The following is an 18,487-nucleotide window of genomic DNA, read 5'->3' as shown; positions in this document are numbered from 1 at the left end:
CAGAGTGAGGCCAGGCACAAAGTTTAAACCACAACTCTTTTTATTGTATACATAACAAGATGGCACCTACAGATTCTGAACATGCAGATTCTGAGTATGCCTCTATCATGTGAGAGAACCCTCACAACTGGAGGTCCTCTGGTTATTACACATGACTAGTTTTAAAGAGACAGTACAGTCTTATACCATGCTCATCACCATAGCCTCTGAGCAACTTCCAGTTACATGTTACAGGAAATTTGGTTTAAAATTTATTTGAAAATCATGTGCCATACTCACTTTTTAATAAAGTACTACAGTTAAAAGATCCAGACATGAACATGCATGTAACAGAAATAAATGTACATGAAATTATTTCAATTTGTATGCACTTAGGAGAACATTTAAATTATCAGTTCATCAATGTTTATTTCAGTCTCAGACCCTATAATCAGAGAATCAGCTGCAGTGAAAATTAGTATGTGTGATGATGTGAAGGGTATTTATTTCAATGCCAAATTTCATATTCCAATAAACATTTGTGTTTTTTTGTTTTGTTTGGGGGGTTTTGGTAGAAAAAGAAAATTGATTTAATTAATCACACACACATCTAAGTTCAGATTTTGACTCTTTAAACGTGAGGGAAAACACTTCAGACAGAAAAAGTTCTATTTATCAGAAATTATCTTTCTGCCTCACAGGTATTGCAGAAGACCACAGTGTTCACACAGCAAGCTGATCTGGTCAATAATAAATTCAATGGAAGAGTCAGGATTAAAACTCAGGAATTCATGGCTCCTTGCTCAATGCAGGAGCCCATCTTACTTGCTCAGAAGCCAGGTCAGCCTGCTGAACAGTGTCCCTCCCAATAAAAGAAGCAATCATGCATGACAGGGACTGATGGAGCTGTGCAGAGATGGGGAGGTCCCTGCCTCTGATAATTTACCAATCTTGATACTCACTCTATTCCACTCCCACACTGCTGCCAAACTATTTCATCCATAAAGATCCAATGAGGAGATACAGATGGAGTCATGACTACAGCCTCCAGCTCTGACCCTAACTCCTGGTTTCTGACACTCAGTTCCCAGCACCTGCTCCTACCACTAGGTCTGATGCTGGCTCTGACCACTAGGCTAGACCACCCACATCCCAGTTGCCTGACACAGGCAAAAGTAATATGGGACTCCAGGCCTTGAGAAAGGGGCAGACATGTATAGCCAACATCATTGTGAGAAGTGAGCACATCCTCAGTATAAGTAGTAGCCTACACAGCTGTATAATAGGCTTGAAGACTAGCAGCTGCATAGACTAATTTAGGCTGGAGGTAGAGAGCACTTTAAGTGTTCCAAAAGTGGAATGAAAACATCTGTGGACTTTGTCGGCCTTAGCAATTTTTTGTCAGGCCTTAAAAACAAATCTTTAATGTGCCAAAGGAGAAAATCTCAGCACAGCATCAGCAGGAGATACAATTAATTGGAACTCTTCATTCAGTCTGTGGTGTGGAACAGCTGTGCACAAGTATCAATTTAAAGATGATAAAAGAAGATGACAGAGAAGTCTCAACCCTGGAATCTAACCACCTGTATGATTCCCAGTCTGTATCATGTGACATAAAATTAAGCTTTCCTTTGACATGGGAAGTGATAAAAGCAGTACATCAATACATATATCATGCTTAATACAGCAAAAAACAGGAACCAAAGAAAATATTGCAGAAAATCTCATAGAAATATGTAATAGTAAGAATATTCAAGTTGTAACAAAAAGCAAAATTAAAGCAGCCTGTTAAAAATAAAGTATGTCTTATGCCCTCAGCTAGGCACATCAAGTGAATTTAAGAAAGGTAATTATTTTATTTAGAGTTATTTAACTTCTCCTAGCAATATCTCAGCCTATTATATTAGTTAAAAACACAAGCAGTCATCAAAAACATACCTAACAAACATGAAAAAAAACAGACTTACTACAAACCATGCCACCCTCAAAATGCACTCCCTTTCTTTCCCCTATTCATAGTTTGTGGTATGATTTACTCACATTAAATAACTCAGCTAAACTGCATGAAGTAAGATCTTGCATTCACCAAAGTTTTAAATTGCTTCATTGGGGCACAAGGAGGTCAATTGACTTACCTGAAGTTATTCAGTATTGTTATTATTTCAAAAGTTCCCATCACCACGGAATCTATATGTCAATATACAACTTTAAAAAAGCATCACTGGAACATAGGAATTGCCATACTAGATTGGACTCATGGTCCATGAAGTCCAGTATCCTATCTCTGAGCAGAGACAGCTCCAGATATTTCAGAGGAAGATGTGAGAAACCTTGCAATAGATGAGGGATAATCTGTCCACCATTAAAGACTAATTTTAACACCTAATTGTTGAAAATTGGCATAAACTCTGAAGCAGTAAGGTTTTATATTCCATCCTTTTTTTTGTTTGTTTGTTTTAACTATTATAACTCTGGATATTCTTGTTGTCCCTATAAATGTCCAATCTATGGGTCATTACAAAATCTAATTTCTGTATACTAATTTCCCCCTACTGTTACTCACACCTTCTTTTCAACTGTTTGAAATGGGCCACCCTCATTACCACTACAAAAATGATTTTTCCTCCCTTGGTATTCTAATGTTAATTGAATTGTCTCGTTAGACTGACCCCCCACTTGGTAAGGCAACTCCCATCTTATCATATACTATGTATATATACCTGCTACTGTATTTTCCACTCTATGCATCTGATGAAGTGCGTTCTAGCCCACGAAAGCTTATGCCCAAATAAATTTGTTAGTCTTTAAGGTGCCACAAGGACTCCTCATTGTTTTTGCTGGTACAGACTAACATGGCTACCACTCTGAAACCAATCTCTTTTTTTTTTTTAATCTTGCTAAAATCTTGGCTTCACTGACATCTGTGGCAATAAGTTCCATAGTCTAACTATGCACTGTGTAAAAAAAAAAAAGGAATTTCCCTTTATCTGTTTTGAATTTGCCATTTTTAATTTCTTTGAATGTTCCCTTGCTCTCTGTCTTATAAAACAGGAGACCAAAAACTCCTGATCTACCTTCTCTGTACCAGTGGTTCTCAACCTTTCCAGACTACTGTACCCCTTTCAGGAGTCTGAAGCCTGAGCCCTGTTACCCAGGGCTCAAGCCCAAGCCCAAGCCCTGCGGCCTGGGGCTGAAGCATGTAACTTAGCTTTGTGGGACCCCAGCCAATTGCCCTGTTTGCCACCCTCTAACACCAGCCCTGCACTTATGACCGCCCTAAACCCATCTCATGATTCCTCTGTTGTCACAACCCCTGGACTGAGAAACACTGATCTAGATGAGTTAACATACCCCCTGGAAGACCCCTGCGTACCACACATACCCCTGGTTCAGAACCACTGCTTTATACCATTTGTTATTTTGTATACTTCTAACATGTTCCATCTTATTCATCTCCTTTTTAAGGTAAACAATCCCAATCTTTTCAATCTCTTTTCATAGGGGAGTTTTCCCCTGCCCCTAATCTGAACTTCTCTGAACTCCCTTTAATTTTACAATATCTTTTTTTGAAATGGAGGTGACTAGTACTACATACAGTATTCCAGATAAGTACAAACCACTCATTTTCTGGTTTTAGAAATTATTTTTAGGAAACGAGTTAACAATTATTTTATTTTCTTCCTTGGATAAAGGGACAATGCCCAGGAGGCAGGAGAGGATGGCTCAAATTCCATTAGGGAAGGTCATGTGGGAGTCCGGAAATAAGTGTGTTAATGGGCACAGGCAACAGGTAGCTGTAATGTCTAATAATATCAGTCCAATAGCTGGTTCCTGTACAACAAGAGGGCATCTAGAGAGTACCTTGGATATACCAATGTTGTCCTCCAACAGGGTACATGGTTATACAGCAGCATTCGGCCCAATTGTGAACTATGATCTTATTTCCAGTCTTATGTTGATAACCACCTGTGGGGGCCTAGTTATTCAGGGACAGGCAGTAAGTTTAATAGCAAGTGTAAAATATTCCAATAGTTAAATATTCTATTAAATACTCTGGTTATGTGAATAACTTATTACATAGTGCTGCAGGGCTTCAAAACACTTCAATATTTTCTGTTGGGGAAAAAACAGTTTTGCAATTTCAATTGAATTTTCATAGTTTAACAAGAAGGGAGGAAAGGAAAGGAAAGAAAAGTTTGAGAAAGACAAGGTTTGAAACATTCCCCAAAGAAATTTGTAGCATACCAGAAAGTTATTTTCAGTTATTTCAGTTTTTATTTCAAAATTTTAACTGATGTTTTTAAAGCTCCCAATTAAATTTTGTATATAAGAAGTAAAATTAATCATACTTAAGCATTATTTGAATTGTTGACCAGCCCAAATTGTATTAAAAAATAAGGGGGAAAGATATGCAGTTACACAATATACCATCTTCTGTCACATCAGTTGACTGCAGGTTTATGGCTGTACTGTTTTATTCATGATAGCGTGTTCCTATGTTTGTATGATGTACTGATATATGATGATGATGATGAAATACTATCCACTCCAACAGTAACTAAAGATGTTGTTAAGCAGCAGTTACTAAAGATGCACATTTTTAAATCAGCAAGGCTGGATAAATTACATCTGAGAGTTTTAAAAGAGTTGGCCTATGAATTCTCTTGACTCTTAATGTTGATTTTCAATAAGTTTTTGAACACTGGGGAAGCTCAAGAAAAATGGAAGAAGGCTAGTGTTGTGCCAGTATTAAAAAAGGTAAGCAGGATGACCCTCGTAACTATAGGCCTTTCAGTCTAACATCAATTGCGGGCAAGATAACAGAGCAGCAGCTAAGAGATTCAATGAATAACAAATTAAAGGAGGGTAATATAATTAATGACAATCAATGTGGACTTATGAAAAATAGACCCTGTCACACTAACTTGGTATCTCTTTTTAAAGAGATTTTAGTTTGGTTGATGAAGTGAATAGTGTTAATAAAATATACTTAGACACCAGTGAAACATTTAACTTGGTACTGCACAACTTCTTGATTAAAAAACTAGAAAGATATAAAATTAACATGGCACATACTAAATTGCATTCAAAGCTGGCTAATCGATAGGCCTCAGAATGTAACTGTAAATAGAATATCATCGGGTTGGTGTGCTTCTAGTAGGGTTCCTCAGAGATCAGTTTTTGGTTCTATACTATTTAACATTTTTACCAGTGACCATAAAGAAAACATAAAATTAGTTTGCAGGTGACATAAACATTGGGGGAGTAGTCAATAATGAAAAAGACAGGTCACTGAAACAGAGCAATCTGGATCACTTAGTAAGATGAGTGCATGCAAACAATATACGTTTCAATATGGCTAAATGTCAGGTCATACAGCTAGGAACAAAGAATGTAGGCCATACTTACAGGATGAGAGACTCTATCCTGGGAAGCAGTGATTCTGAAAAAGACATGGGGTTCATGGTGGATAATCAGTTGAATATGAGCTGCTAGTGCATTGCTGTGGTCAAGAAGGCTTATGTAATTCTTGGATGAGTAAACAGGGGAATATTGAGTAGAAATAGGGAGGCTATAGTACTTCTGGATTTGGCACTGGTATGACTGCTACTGGAATATTATGTTCAGTTCTGGTATACACACTCATAGGTGCCGACTCCATGGGTGCTCTAGGGCTGGAGCACCCCCGGGGAAAAATTGGTGGGTGCTCAGAACCCACTGGCTGCTTCCCACTCCCCCTCCACTCCTCCTCCCCCAAGTGTACTGCGTGCCCGCTTTTCCCCCCTCGCTCCCAGTGCTTGTGCCGCAAAACAGCTGTTTCACGTGCCTGGGAGGGAGGGGGGAGGAAGGAGGAGGGAGAACATGGTGTGCTCGAGGAAGAGGCGGGGCTGGGGCGGGGATTTGGGGAAGGAGCTGGAATGGGGATGAGGCAGGGACAGGGGCAGGGAAGGGGAAAGGAAAGGGTGGAGTCAGGGCAGGGCTGGGAGTGGAGGGGCGCGAGCACCCACCGGCGCTAGGGAAAGTTGGTGCCCACGCTGCAAGAAGGATGTTGATAAATTGGAGAGGGTTCAGAGAAGAGCCCTGAGAATGACTAAAGGATTGGAAAACATGTCTTATAGTAAAAGACTTAAGGAGCTCAGTCTATTTATCTTACCCAAGAGAAGGTTAAGGAGTGATTTGATCACAGGCTATCACAGGCTATGTGAAGCAGAAATTGGATAAATAAGGGCTCCTCAGTGCAGTAGACAAAAGTATAACAAGAACCAATGGCTAGATGTTGAAGCTAGATAAATTCAGACTAGAAATAAGACAAATGATTAACAATGAAGGAAAATTAATCATTGCAACAACTTAACAAGGGTATGGTGGATTCTCCATCAGTGAAAATTTTAAAATCCAGACTGGATGTTTTTCTAAAAAATATGTTGTAGTTCAAGTGCAACTATTGAACTTTAAGGAGGAATTAATACAGGGAAGTTCTATGTTATGCAAGAGGTCAGGCTAGTTGATCACAATGGTTCCTTCTGGCCTTAAAATCTATAAATCTATCTGGTCATTCATAACAATCCAGTTGCACTGATATATTATGTTTAGCAAATATGTGCAGTTCTGAAATTAGGTTGTTGATTTCCTCTAGGAGTATTTGATTTGTATATAGCTCTGAATAAATTACTGTTTAACCTTTACAGCACAGCAGACCATGTCAGCAGGACAGAGCCTTACTCAAGAGAATGGATATAAATAGGATTCAGTGTGAGCTGGTACCCAGATACTAGTTTAAAGGATACACCCAAAGAATTATTAAACTGTAATTTGTAAAGAGGTAGAAAAATCCATGCTGTTTGAGAAGCTTTCCCAAAAGTGTGAAATCTTTTTGGCCAAGGAGGATGATAATTCTTTGCAGTGTGTGGTGCTGGGTTTTATTGTGGGCTGTAGGCACTCAGGATTGATAAAGTGGTTTAGCCTCCTTAATCACTTCTTAGGGGCAGGATCTGGCAGCTTCATCTGAGGCATGGACTTGGAGAAATTCTTTGTTCAATGTATCTGTTTCAGCCTTTATTTTTTAGCATTGGTGCTTGAATTTTTGATTCTCTCTTCATCTAGCACAGGGTGATAGAAATCCAAGGAGATGTGTGTGGGTGATGGGAGGGAATGGTCTGTATAGAGGTCACTGTGTTGATAGTTGAGGCTAGCATACAATGATGATTATTCACTAGGTCCTCTACTCTTTGTCCTGTGGGTGGAGTGCTGCTATCTTTTTGCTTGCACTCTTGCATCAGTTTAACACCACACCTTTATTTAAACCAGTGAAACTTCTGGGGGTAGACAAACTCTAAGAAAAAGGATTTTTTTTTTAAATAAAGGAATGCTCAATAAAGATGAGCGGAACTAGATGAATAAACTTGCTTCCTTCAGTGGCATACTGGACATTTTGGTCCAATACCAACCCATTCTTAAATAATTTAGTTGGTTTATAACAGCTAGATATTTTGTGCTTTAAATGTTTTTCAAGTTTAAACTGTTCAATTCATATATTCTAAAAAAAAATATTGGTTGTGGTGTTTAGGAAGCATTCAGAAGGCATATCGGAGAGAAGGCACAACAGTTGACTGCAGCAACTCCAAATTCAGTAATCTGTTCTGGGTTCCAGACACATCTAGTTTATACTGGTCATGCTCAGACATAAACACAACTATACCAGGGCCTTGGCTACCCTGGAGAGTTGCAGCACTGGTAGTGGCTTTACAGCGCTGCAACTCACTCACCGTCCACACTTGCAAGGCACATACAGCGCTGTATCTCCCTGGGTACAGCGTTGGCTGTACTCCACCTCGGCCTGGGGAATAACGATTATAGCGCTGGTGATGCAGCACTGCTCCGCAAGTGTGGCCACCAAAAGCACTGTTATTGGCCTCCAGAGGTATTTGGAGGTATCCCAGAATGCCTGTTCAGCCACTCTGCTCATCAGTTCGAACTCTACTGCCCTGGCCTCAGGTGACCCACCCTTTAAATGCCCCGAGAATTTTAAAAATCCCCTTCCTGTTTGCTCAGCCAGGTGTGGAGTGCAATCAGTGAATCTTTCCAGGAGACCATGCCTCCATGCGCCAAACAAGCCCCAACATGGAGCAATGGCGAGTTGCTGGACCTCATCAATGTCTGGGGGGAGGAAGCTGTGCAGTCCCAGTTGCGCTCCAGGTGTAGGAATTACAATACCGATGGGCAGATATCAAGGGCCATGCTGGAAAGGGGCCATGACCGGGATGCCCTGCAGTGCAGGGTGAAAGTGAAGGAGCTGCGGAGTGCCTACTGCAAAGCCCGCAAGGGAAACCGCCACTCCGGTGCTCCCCCACGACCTGCCATTTTTACAAAGAGCTGGACGCAATACTTGGGGGTGACCCCACCATCAATCTGAGGACCACGATGGACACTTCAGAGCAGGGGGAGGAGAAGGGGGAGGAGGAAACCGAGAGTGAGGGTACTGGGGTGGGGGGAGACACCCCGGAGTCTCTGGAGATATGCAGCCAGGAGCTCTTCTCAAGCCGGGAGGAAGGTAGCCAGTCGCAGCAGCCAGTACTTGGTGGAGGACAAACAGAGGAGTGAATTCCCAGTAAGCGGCTTTTATTTTCAGGATGGAAATTTTTCGGGAGAGGAAGGAGGGTTAGGGCTGCATGCATGCATGCCTAGATGTGGAATAGCGCATTCATGTGGTCTATCATGTCACGGTAATCGGCCTCGGTAATCTCTTCAAAAGTTTCAGCCAGAGCGTGGGCAATGCACTTGCGCAAGTTTATTGGGAGAACCACTGTAGTCCTTGTCCCAGTCAGGCTGACGTGTCCGTGCCACTGTGCCGCGAGGGGTGGGGGGACCATTGCAAGACACAGGCAAGCTGCACAGGGGCCAGGGCGGAATCCGCATTGCTGTAGAAGACCCTCCCGCGTTTCCCACGTGACCCGCAGCAGTGAGATATTTTCCAGGATCAACTCCTGTGGAAAATGTTGGGATAGTGTTCAGTGTAGGTGCCCCCTGCAGCTGTTTGCTTTCCCCAACGCATAGAAACCCCAGTACAGTCCTGAACCAATTATTCCCCCTTCCCAGGTGACCCGCAGCAGCGAGATATCTTCCAGGATCAACTCCTGTGGAAAATGCTGGGATAGTGTTTAGTGTAGGTACCCCCTGCAGCTGTTTGCTTTCCACAATGCACAGAAACCCCGAGGACAGTAGAGCTCTGAAGCAATCAGTCTCTCTTACTCACCATTTTGGGGCTTCTGGGGGTTATGTGCGCTCTCTTTGGGATGGGAAAATTATGCTATTGTGAAAAATGTTACTCCTTGACTGTGTGGGAATAACTGTCTGGTATAAACAATGCTGCCTCTGTTAAGTGTTGCATTTTTGCCTTTCCAGAAGCAACCTTGAGATCTCGGCTGCCCGTGTTATCAACAGCTCAAAGACTACAAAACCTCTAGAAGAAGCCCCGAAAAAGCAAAGACAACCTGCTTCAAGCAGTTATGGAGCACTCTGCCACAGAGAATCAAAAAGTGCAAGACTGGAGGGAAAGGGAAAGCAGGATCTGCAAGAAAAACACAGTGGACAGAAAGAAAAGCACAAAGCAGCTGATAAGCATCCTGGCGTGCCAAGCGGATTCTATCCAGGCACTCGTAGCCATGCAGACAGAGCACTACTGCACCCGCCCCGCCCCGTCCCAAAGCTCTTTCCCTTGTGCCCTAATGTCAGCTCAAATCCCCCTTTCCCAGCATCCAGGTTCTTACCACCACCAGTTGCCTCCAACACCTGTACGTTCATCAACCAGCCCTGAGAACTACAACCCTTACCCTCTGCACTCAACCCCCATCACCATGCAGTGTAGCCATCCTGAAGTGCAGCAGTCATTGCACAGCACTCCAGACAGGACATATTCAAACCTGTGACTGTACAGTTCCCCACCCCACCCCCCCTGCCCTTTTAGGTTCCCAAAAAGTTGCGTGTCTGTCAATAAAGTAATTTTCTTTTCAATAAATGAATTCTTGGCTTTGAAAGCAGTTTTTATTTTTGCAGAAAGTCAAAGATACCTTAGCCCCGGAAAGAAACAGGCATTGAAATCAGCTTAGGAAACACAGATTCCTACTAACATTGTAACCACTGCACTTCATTCCCGTGCAAGGCACCAAACATTACTGTTGGTTTTCAGCCTCAAATTCCTCCCTCAAGGCATCCCTAATCCTTGAAGCCCTGTGCTGGGCCTCTCTAGTAGCCCTGCTCTCTGGCTGTGCAAATTCAGCCTCCAGGCGTTGAACCTCAGAAGTCCATGCCTGACTGAATCTTTCACCCTTCCCTTCACAAATATTATGGAGGGTACAGCACGCGGATATAACTGTGGGGATGCTGCTTTCTCCCAAGTCTAGCTTCCCATACAGAGATCGCCAGCGCCCCTTTAAACGGCCAAAAGCACACTCCACAGTCATTCGGCATCGGCTCAGCATGTAATTGAACCGGTCCTTGCTCCTGTCAAGCTTCCCTGTGTATGGTTTCATGAGCCACGGCATTAACAGGTAAGCGGGGTCTCCAAGGATCACAATGGGCATTTCGACTTCCCCTACTGTGATCTTCTGGTCTGGTAAAAAAGTCCTGGCCTGCAGCTTCCTGAACAGGCCAGTGTTCCGAAAGATGCATGCATCATGCATCTTTCCAGGCCAGCCTGTGTTAATGTCAGTGAAACGTTCATGGTGATCCACAAGCGCCTGGAGAACCATGGAGAAATACCCCTTCCAATTAACGTACTCGGATGCTAGGTGGGTGCTGCCAGAATAGGAATATGCGTCCCATCTATCGCCCCTCCACAGTTAGGGAAAGCCATTTGTGCAAAGCCATCCACAATGTCCTGCACGTTCCCCAGAGTCACGGTTCTTAGCAGGATGTGATTAATGGCCCTGCAAACTTGCATCAACACCATTCCAACGGTCGACTTTCCCACTCCAAACTGGTTCCCGACCGATCGGTAGCTGTCTGGAGTTGCCAGCTTCCAGATTGCAATAGCCACCCGCTTCTCCACCAGCAGGGCAGCTCTCAATCTCGTGTCCTTGCGCCACAGGGTGGGAGCGAGCTCAGCACACAGTCCCATGAAAGTGGCTTTTCTCATCCGAAAGTTCTGCAGCCACTGCTTGTCATCCCAGACTTCCATGACGATGTGATCCCACCACTCAGTGCTTGTTTCCCAAGCGCAAAAGCGGCATTCCATGGCGCTGAGCATTTCCGTGAATGCCACAAGCAAGATCATGTCGTACGCATCACGTGACTTGCTTTCATCGTCAGACTCCTCATCACTTTGGATCCTAAGGAATAGCTCAACTGTCAAACAAGATGTGCTGGCAAGACTCGTTAGCATATTCCTCAGCAGTTTGGGCTCCATTTCCCACAGAAATCGCGCTGCACAGAAACAGTTGAGAGAGTCAAGATGTCACCAAACATGGACGGAAATACAGGGATTGCTGGGATGTGAAGTGATGCATCATGGGGCGACGGGACAGGAAGCAGAATGACCCGCCCCCTTCCCACAACCCACCGCGCCAGAATGGGAAGAGGTGCTCTGTGGGATAGCTGCCCATAATGCACCACTCCCAACACCGCTGCAAATGTGGCCACACTGCAGCACCGGTAGCTGTCAGTGTGGCCACACTCCAGCGCTTTCCCTGCACAGCTGTACAAAGACAGCTTTAACTCCCAATGCTGCACACCTGCAAGTGTAGCCAAACCCTAGTATAGTCATATTCATATTAACATTACAGCACTTTTTTTGCATAGTCACTCCCATCTGATAACACAATACTTGTGATTTAATAGTACAATTGGAAATACTTTAATTTTAATGTTATGGTGAATATATAAATCACTTGTTTGATCTCACAGTTTAGGAAGTCACTAGAACAAATAGAATTGTATCTTTTATCAACCACCTCAGCCCACTGATTATTGCATATATTATACCAGATCTGGAAAAATCCAGTCACTTAACTGTTACTGGTGACTGAGATGCTTTCCATAACAAGTGAGATAGGAGGAAAGATGAGACTTCTCACAAAATAAAAGTTTCTAGCCTGGTGGTCACAAAGACAACCTTCCAAATTTTAGCAGATGCAGTGCCATCTTTCTGAAATTGCACTCTACAAAACGTGAAATAACTATTAGGAATTCCAGGAACTAGAATTGAGGTCTGAACTTCTCACCAGTGTTGCCTGTGGTACTCACTGTTTGGGAGTGGGAAAAGGCCTTTTTACCTTCCATACTGGCCAATGGCTTCTAACCATCTAATATATTTTACCAACCCTTTATAGCAGTGCTATAATTACAGATAAATAAGCACTTTCATTTCTAGTTTTCAGACACCTCATGTTCTGACAACATTACTCTGTGGGTTAAATTTTCTTCTGCTTTTTCTCAGCTGAAATGTAATTTTGGGTCAAAAGGACATTTGACAAAATTCTAGTTGGATGTTTAACACCTATTTTTCCCATCCATCCACACAGCTGAAACTCTTGTTCAGGCGTTCTTCTTGCATCTTGACTACTGCAACAGCTGGCCTTGACAAATATTTCCTTACTCTGCTCATATCCATTCAGTATTCTGCTGCAAAAACCCTTTTCTTAGCCTTGGCCCTCTCTTCTGTTCACTACTTGTTAGATTCTCAAACAGCTTGGTACTTTCTCCCATGCTGCTCCACATGAGTAGGAGGAGGCTTCCATGAATGTTTGCAAAGCTAATACACAATCCTCCTTCAAAACTGTCCTTTAAACTCCTTTTCTATAAGGCCTACCAAAAAAATATTGACAACTAGACTAGTGTGCTGAGACCACTGCATATCAGGCTGACCAGTATAGTTCTTTTCTTGTACTCCCTGTGACTGTTGTCTCTTGTTTTATGCCTAAATTGTAAGCTCCTTGGGGCAGGAATCATCATTTTGTTCTGTAGTTTTACAGCAAATCACACAATTAAGTCTGGTCCTTAAGCAGGACTCCAAGGCACTATAGTAATACAAATAATTTTAAGATAAGCATGAAAGAGAAAAGATGATCATTTGTTCAGGGTTGCTTTGATGCTTTTTTATATTTGGCTTGGATGGATTAAAAAGTAATTCCTGTTTTCAAATTATAATCTTTGCAGGGAGGTGGGTTTAGCGGAATAATGCATGTTTCACTAAACTTGAAAACTTCCCTGAAAGAAAAAGGATAATACATTTAAAATAGCAGGATGCCCATGCAGAGTGCACTTTCTCCTTATCAGTTGTGTTCACATGCTGGGGTACCTAAGCCCAAGAGATGCTGGGCATCTTCTGCCTCTATTATGATCCATGGGAGAGTGGGTCTTAGACCCCCGTCTGCCTGAGCCTGGGAAACGACTCTGCTTCGGTCCTGGGGGAGGGGCGGTTCTGCCTGGGCCCGTCTGAATAGCCGGGGGAAAGGGGGGGAGAGCGTGAGCCCCAGGCAGGAGGCCGCTCTCCAGGCGCTACCAACTCCCCCCAGCCGCCGCTGTGCGCTGGGATGGAGACAGCCCCGCCCCCTAGCTCACAGAGGGGAGGAGGGGGAACGTTGATCCCACGTGACGGGGGACAGCCAATGGCGAAGCGGCGTCCCGGCTCGGCCGGGCGGAGGCAAGGCTGCCGCCGCTGGGAGCCGGAGAAGGGGAAGAGCCTCAGTGGGGCGGGGGAGTCGCAGCGAGGACTCCGAGCAGGGACCCCCGGAGGCTGCGCCGCGCCGCTCCGCTCCGCTCCGCTCCGCTCCGGCCCGGGCGCCCAACCGACCTGCCATGCCGAATAAAAACAAGAAGGAGAAGGTGAGTCCGCCGGCCGGGGGCGCTGAAGGCCCGGGGAGCTCCTCGCGGGGCGGGCCAGGGGAGCAGGCCCCTGCGGGAGGGAGAGGGGCCCGGAGGCAGAGCCGCTGAGGGGTGGCGAGTTGCGGGGGGAGCTGGGCAGGTCCTGGAAGGGAAGAGAGGGACAAGGGCTGAGGCGGGTCGGTCCGGGCGGAGGCTGCCGAGGGACTCCCGGGTGCTCCCTGTGGGAGGGGGCGGGGATGGGAAGCCGGTGAGGCGGCGTGGGAGGGGGCGCTCCCTGCGGGTGGGCGGTGGGCCTAGCCCCGCCTATGCTGCGTCTCCTCACCTAATTTCTGGGGCCCGATTCGCCCCTGTCCGCCCTCGGGGTGAGACCCGGATTCAGCAGCACCAGGGAGATCCAGGGCTTCGAGGCGGAGGGGATTTCTTGGGGGCGTGAAGGTGCAATTGCTCGGGTACGGGAGTGGCTATTTTATCGGGTGTATGTAGGAGGAGTGAGTTGTTAGAGGAGATCTCTTAATTTGGGGCAAGGTGGGGTATCTCTACTTTGCGTGGGACGGAGTATTTTTAAAGGGGAGCAGGTCTCTGGGGGAGGCTATTTTTAAGGTTGGCATCTACAGCACTTTCCTGGGTAGGATTATTACTGTGTTGCTTTGATTTATGAATACTGTGCTGCTTGAAGCTGTGTTCATAGAACCATCCAAAAACACTTTGCAAGCATTGCTTGAGATTTGCAGTCCCCTCCCCACCCAGTGTGGTAACATTGCTCCCATTTTACAAACAGAGCAACTGAGGCAGAGAAGTAGTGATTGCTCTAGGCCACAGAGTGGCCCGAAGAGAGTTTTCCCTAAAAAAAAGTGCCAGAGATTCCATGAAGTCCACTAGGGATTTCACTGATGTTGATTTTACATGGAAGGTGCCCAGATACGAAGATCAGGGCCATGTACAGGTAGAAAACCATTAGAGGGAGTTAGTGTTAAAGCCAGGAGTTGCATCTGAAAAAGTGAGGTTTTTTACCCACAAAAGCTTATGTCCAAATAAATCTGTTAGTCTTTAAGGTGCCAGGGGACTCCTTTGTTGTTACCCCCTGATATTCAAAGCCAGGAGTGAAACCCCGAGCTCCTGACTGCCATTCTCTGCCTGTTCCACTAGATACTTCCTTCATTCCTTTGATTTCAGGCAGTCTTTTAGCATTTCTGCATCAGTTTAAAATCAGTTTCTCATGGATTTGTCTGTGTCTTATGAATGTATTGATTTTTTTGCATTAAAATAAAGATGCCCCACTGCTCCAAAAAAGTAGTAGACAGTGTTAATGTTTGTATTTCTTTCGTTTCCTTTATTCTGTAGTGAGAGAAATAGGGGCTGGATATAGTCTAAGTGCAGAATTCGAAGTGAGGAGAAACTCTTGGGTTACAGACTTAGCTTTAACACTGGGGTTTTAGCTACTGTTGTAGCTAAACAGATGCAAACACCTATACAGTATAGACATGATACAGCAGTGTAAACCGTGACTTGCACTGGAACAGCTTACCCAGGCTTCAAAGCCACACTAGAGGCTAAAGAAAACAAGGGTAAACCGAGGCTGATTCTCTGTTGCCTAGTGCATACCATTTGCACTCTTTGCGTCTGTTTTTTAAATATAAATGGATATAAGATTCATTGATGTAAATTGCTTATTGGTATGTTGCGAGAAATAACGTTTCCAAAGTATTTTGAAGGTGAAAAGTGTTAAGTATTGTGGAATTTCTGATACTAAAATTGTAATAGTATGGGCCTTACTAACCTTCTGTAGTGCATATTTTTATGTAGTTCTCTGGACAATCAGTTACTTGACTGAAAGCATATTTGATTATGTTTGAAATCAAGCTTGAAGCTGGGAAAATTTATAAATCTCTTTAATTTTCAGGAACCTGCAAAATTGGGCAAAAGTGGAAAAAGTTGTAAAGATGGACAAGATAACCAAGAACATGAGGTAATTATTGCTACAGCATGCAGACTTTGAGAATATTTGGGAAGACTTTTCAATATTGTGTAGTCTTTCCCACATTGATATAACTTAGAGATGGAAGAGGTTTGGTTTTTTGGAAACCCTTAGGACTTCTTTGACCAGAAAGATGTTTTACAAAGCTGCATATAACTTTTGGAAAGTGCCTTCAGAGGAATTACTCAAAATAAAATCAACTGTGGCTGGTCCTTGATCACTTACTTTCTACTCCCATCAACTTTTTTTTTTTTTTCCCTCCACTGGCTACCTCTGTCTGTCAACTACTGTAGGCATGCACCTTTTACTCCTGAGGGAATTCTGCCTGCAAAGTTCAAGTCCCTCACAGATTTCCTTGCTTCCCTGCAGAAAAATGCCTTTCTGATGTGGAAGCATAGGGAAGCATCCCTCCCCAACAGCATGGGCATGTTATTTTGGGTGCCTGGAGCGGCCAGTGGGGGGAGAAATCATGGCAGGGAAGCAGTATGGGCTAGGGATGCCCCAGCCGGTGGCTTCTACCCTGTGCTGGGCTCAGCTTCTAGTTCTGACTAGGCTGGGGCAAGGGAGGACTGGACTTGCTCTTTCCTTTCAAGAGGGGCTGGGTGAGACCTACCCCCTGAAATCTACCTGGCTACAGAAAGCTCTGCACACATTCACACCTTGCTTCCTGCTCCCATGTGCTGAACCCCCACCCCTCTGCGTCCGGAACCCCCTTGAACGCATCCCACCCTGAAGAGACCCACCCCCCTCTGCACTTGGACCACAACGTTTATTTATTCACAAATAAAATTTGCTGAATTTTAAAATATTGTGTGTAGAATTTATTTATTTGTTTGTTTATTTATTTATTTAGCACAGAATTCCCATAGGAGTAATTTTTCCTTCCTCCAACCCTTTTGTCAGGTAAAGGGCCTGTCTTTTTCTTTTAAGGTGCCCCAGTTTTTCAACTTCTATGTCGTCTTCTCTCTGTTGCCAGTAGCTCTCTTCCTTCATGAACTGAATGCTAGTCCATCTCTTTCAAGTGACAGTGTCTTCTTCCAAGCTGTCAAGAGATCCTAGACTTGTGTAACGGTCTTGTTCATGGGCTTCCACGTTTTTCTCTTATGACTTCTCCAGTGGGAGGGATTGAAAGTACTTTGGGGGATAGGATTAGAATTCAAAATGACCTTTACAAATTGAAAAATTGTTCTGAAATCAAGATGAAATTCATTAACGATAAGCAAAAAGTAGAAGAAAATCAAATACACAACTTCAAATGGGGAGTAACTGAGTAGGTGGTGGTAAAACCGAAAAGGATCTGCGAGTATAGTAGATCACAAATTGAATATCAGTTGTATAATCTGATACAGTTGCTAAAAAGGCTAATATCATTCTGAGTATATTAACAGAAGTGTTGTATAATACAAGGGAGGTAATTGTCCTGATCTGCTCAACACTGGAGAAGTCTCACTTTGAGTTCTGTGTCCAGTTTTGGGTGCTACACTTCAAGAACGACGTGGACAAATTGGAGAGAGTCCAGAAAAGAGCAACAAAAATGATAAAAGTTTTAGAAAACCTGACCTATGAGGAAAGGACTGAAATGGGATCTGATAAGTCTTCTAAACTGTAAAGGGCTGTTATAAAGAGGACAGTGATCAATTGCTCTCCAAGTGCACTGAAAGAAACAAGAAACAATTTGCTTAATTTGCGACAAGGAAGGTTTAGGTTAGATACTAGGAAACATTGCATAACTATAAGGATAGTTATGAATTGGAATGGTCTTCCAATGGAGGTTTTGGAATTCCCATCACTGGAGGTTTTTTAAAACGAGTTGGGCAAACACCTGTCAGGTATGGCCTAAGTATACGTGGTGCTTCCTCAGCACAGAGGGGTGTACTGGATCTCTGGAGGACCCTTTCTGCCTTAAATTTCTATAATTTTTAAAACCGTACACTGAACTGTTCCACTTCTGACTGACAATTCTGTTGTTAATGCTTTTGTTCCTCTCTCTTGCTGCTTCATTTTACCTTTGTCAACCAGCTAGATGTGATGGCTTCAAGTGGGTCAATTAAATTGCTACTCATTCTCCTTCCCACATTTCCTGGAGACTTAGCATTACATAGAATCTTTCCATTTGGCATCGAGGTTCGTTGCATGGATTGGTTCCTGAGTAAGAGTTGTTATGGTGCAGTGTGTGGTTGCTGGTGAGAATATGCTTGGGGTTGGTGGGTTGTCTGTGGGCAAGGGCTGGACTGCCTCTCAAGGTCTGTGAAAGTGAGGGATCATTGTCTAGGATGGGTTGTAGATCACTGATGATGTTTTAGAGAGGTTTAAGCTGAGGACTGTAGGTGATGGCCAGTGGAGTTCTGTTGGTTTCTTTCGTGGGCTTGTCTTGTAGCAGGAGGTTTCTGGGTACATGTCTGGCTCTGTTGATTTTGTTTCCTTATTTCCTCGTGCGGGTATCGTAGTTTTGAGAATGCTTGGTGAAGATCTTGTAAGTGTTGGTCTCTGTCTGAGGGGTTGGAGCAAATGCTGTTATACCACAGCGCTTAGCTGTAGAGGATGGATTGTGTGGTGTGTCCGGGGTGGAAATTGGAAGCATGAAGGTAGGCATAGCAGTCATTGGGGTTTTCGGTATAGGGTGGTGTTAACGTGGCCATCACTTATTGGTAGTGTGGTGTCTAGGAAGTGGACCTCTTGTGTAGATTGGTCCAGGCTGAGGTTGATGGTGGA

At 44.0% G+C, this 18,487-nt stretch overlaps 1 protein-coding gene across 2 annotated transcripts in view; it reads left to right on the top strand.

Annotated features, from left to right (window-relative positions):
- The first annotated feature begins 13,612 nt into the window (after positions 1-13,612).
- The window catches only part of PPP2R5C (protein phosphatase 2 regulatory subunit B'gamma), a 188,303-nt gene continuing 183,428 nt past the window's right edge, over positions 13,613-18,487 (top strand). The window contains exons 1-2 of one of the 2 annotated variants that reach the window (XM_030558740.1): positions 13,613-13,800; positions 15,701-15,766. In XM_030558740.1, coding sequence (XP_030414600.1) covers positions 13,774-13,800; positions 15,701-15,766 — 93 coding nt within the window. In that variant the 5' untranslated portion in view covers positions 13,613-13,773. The remainder of the gene's footprint in view (positions 13,801-15,700; positions 15,767-18,487) is intronic. The other variant, XM_030558739.1, reaches the window with a different exon arrangement.

Source organism: Gopherus evgoodei, chromosome 4 (assembly GCF_007399415.2).
Source record: "Gopherus evgoodei ecotype Sinaloan lineage chromosome 4, rGopEvg1_v1.p, whole genome shotgun sequence".
NCBI classification, from domain to species: Eukaryota; Metazoa; Chordata; order Testudines; family Testudinidae; genus Gopherus; species Gopherus evgoodei.
This window is presented reverse-complemented; position numbering and strand designations above follow the sequence as displayed.